General features: G+C 34.4%; 1 protein-coding gene across 1 annotated transcript in view; it reads right to left on the bottom strand.

Annotated features, from left to right (window-relative positions):
* The window catches only part of LOC106872459 (DNA excision repair protein ERCC-6), a 37,951-nt gene that overhangs the window by 21,607 nt on the left and 14,630 nt on the right, over nucleotides 1-1,714 (bottom strand). The window contains exon 10 of the mRNA XM_052967680.1: nucleotides 1,187-1,357. Within this exon, the coding sequence (XP_052823640.1) occupies nucleotides 1,187-1,357 (171 nt within the window). The remainder of the gene's footprint in view (nucleotides 1-1,186; nucleotides 1,358-1,714) is intronic.

Raw genomic sequence — 1,714 nt, forward strand, 5'->3', positions numbered from 1 at the left:
GGTTATAGTAGAAGACACTTGCCCAAGGTGCCACTCAGTGGGAATGAACCAGGAACCATGTGGTTGGTAAGCAAGCTACTTACCACACAGCCACTCCTGCCACTTCATATGCAAACATCTCTAAAATTAAATTTAGTTCTTTATAGTCAAGGGTTAGGGTTAGGGTTAGGGTTAGTTCTTGTGCAAATATCCAAATGAGCAGGATCATCCGGCAGAGGGGAATTGAACTCTAAGATGTATATCATCAACAGTTTTACATCCATCTTTAGGATAAATTACAGAAGTCTGCAATACAACATTAGTGGTGTTTTTAATTATATTTCATTTCATGAAGATCGAACAAAGGTTTTTTTTAAGCCTAGTAATCCTTCATATTGCTAAACGATGAGACAGACTGACAAGCTCTATATATTTTGACACCAATATTAAAGAAAATACATCTTCAGACTTAGTAGTTGGATCATTTCTATTCTCATTTTGGTTTAATTTTGTTCTTTTGAAATCTTAAGAAGCACCTTATCTTAATTCTGTGAAAATTGAGATATAAAAGGAAGAAAGAGAAAGCAAGATACAAACAGAGTACCTGGGTGTTGTTAAAATCATTATAATAGAGAACGAAGCAGTAACTCATATGTTACTAGCATACACTTAAGTTTATCAACCAAGCTGAGAAAAAAACTTGATAAGAAGTAAGTATGCAACACCTGGGTTTTGCAAGATGGCAAATTGACAACTGAAAAGCCAATGCTTAGAAACAGCATCATGTCATTAGTGTTGTGTTATGATGCACGAGTTACTTAACTTACAAATATAACAGTCCATTTAGCTGTAAATTATCACCTGTGTAAATAAAACCATTGTATGCAGTAGCAGTAGAAAATAAGTGACAGATATTTAGCTAGTTTGCAGTGCTAAGTTCAGATCATACCAGAAGACTAGTCTTGAAGTGTGGTCTCGCTCAAGAGATATTAGATAACATCAGATGAAAACAAAACTTTCAGTGGTGCCTCAATGAATTGAGAATAGAAATGATCCAACTACTAAGTCTGAAAATGTATTTTCTTTAATATTGGTGTCAAAATATGTAGAGCTAGTTACCAATGCTACTGAGACCAAAAAGCTGCTTAGAAAAAGCGAAATAAAAATTTAATAAAATGATGATGATTAATGAATTACCATGACTTACCATTTTACATGCAAGAGTAGCTTGAGCATCAGGATTTCGGATCTTGTGACCTTCATCTAAAATCACATAATGCCATTTGTGTTTGATAACGATGTCTTTATGAGCAACAAGATTATTGTATGAAGTTATTAGGATACCACAGCAGTTGTTGATGCTGTAAACAAGTTTTTCCTGATTAAGAAAAAAAGAAAAATTGAGACAAAGATAGAGAACATGTTCAAAGTAAAGAAAATTTCATTACAGAATATAATTAGAAATGTTCACGATCTCATCACCATGAAAATCATCGTTGTTTAAACATACACTTCTTCATGCTTGCATGGGTCGGGTGGAATTTGTTGAGACAGATTTTTTACAGCCAGATGCTGTTTGTCACCAACCCTCAAGTGTTTCAAAGGTCATTTTTTTTTTCTCCATGGCTGAACATGTTTCCACAGAAGCTTGGAAATGAAGGACACCACTTGTGTAGCAGTGACACTCATTTACAACAATCACACGATATTAAGACAGGGATACATCAACTCACAC

Source organism: Octopus bimaculoides, chromosome 4 (genome assembly GCF_001194135.2).
Source record: "Octopus bimaculoides isolate UCB-OBI-ISO-001 chromosome 4, ASM119413v2, whole genome shotgun sequence".
Lineage (NCBI taxonomy): Eukaryota > Metazoa > Mollusca > Cephalopoda > Octopoda > Octopodidae > Octopus > Octopus bimaculoides.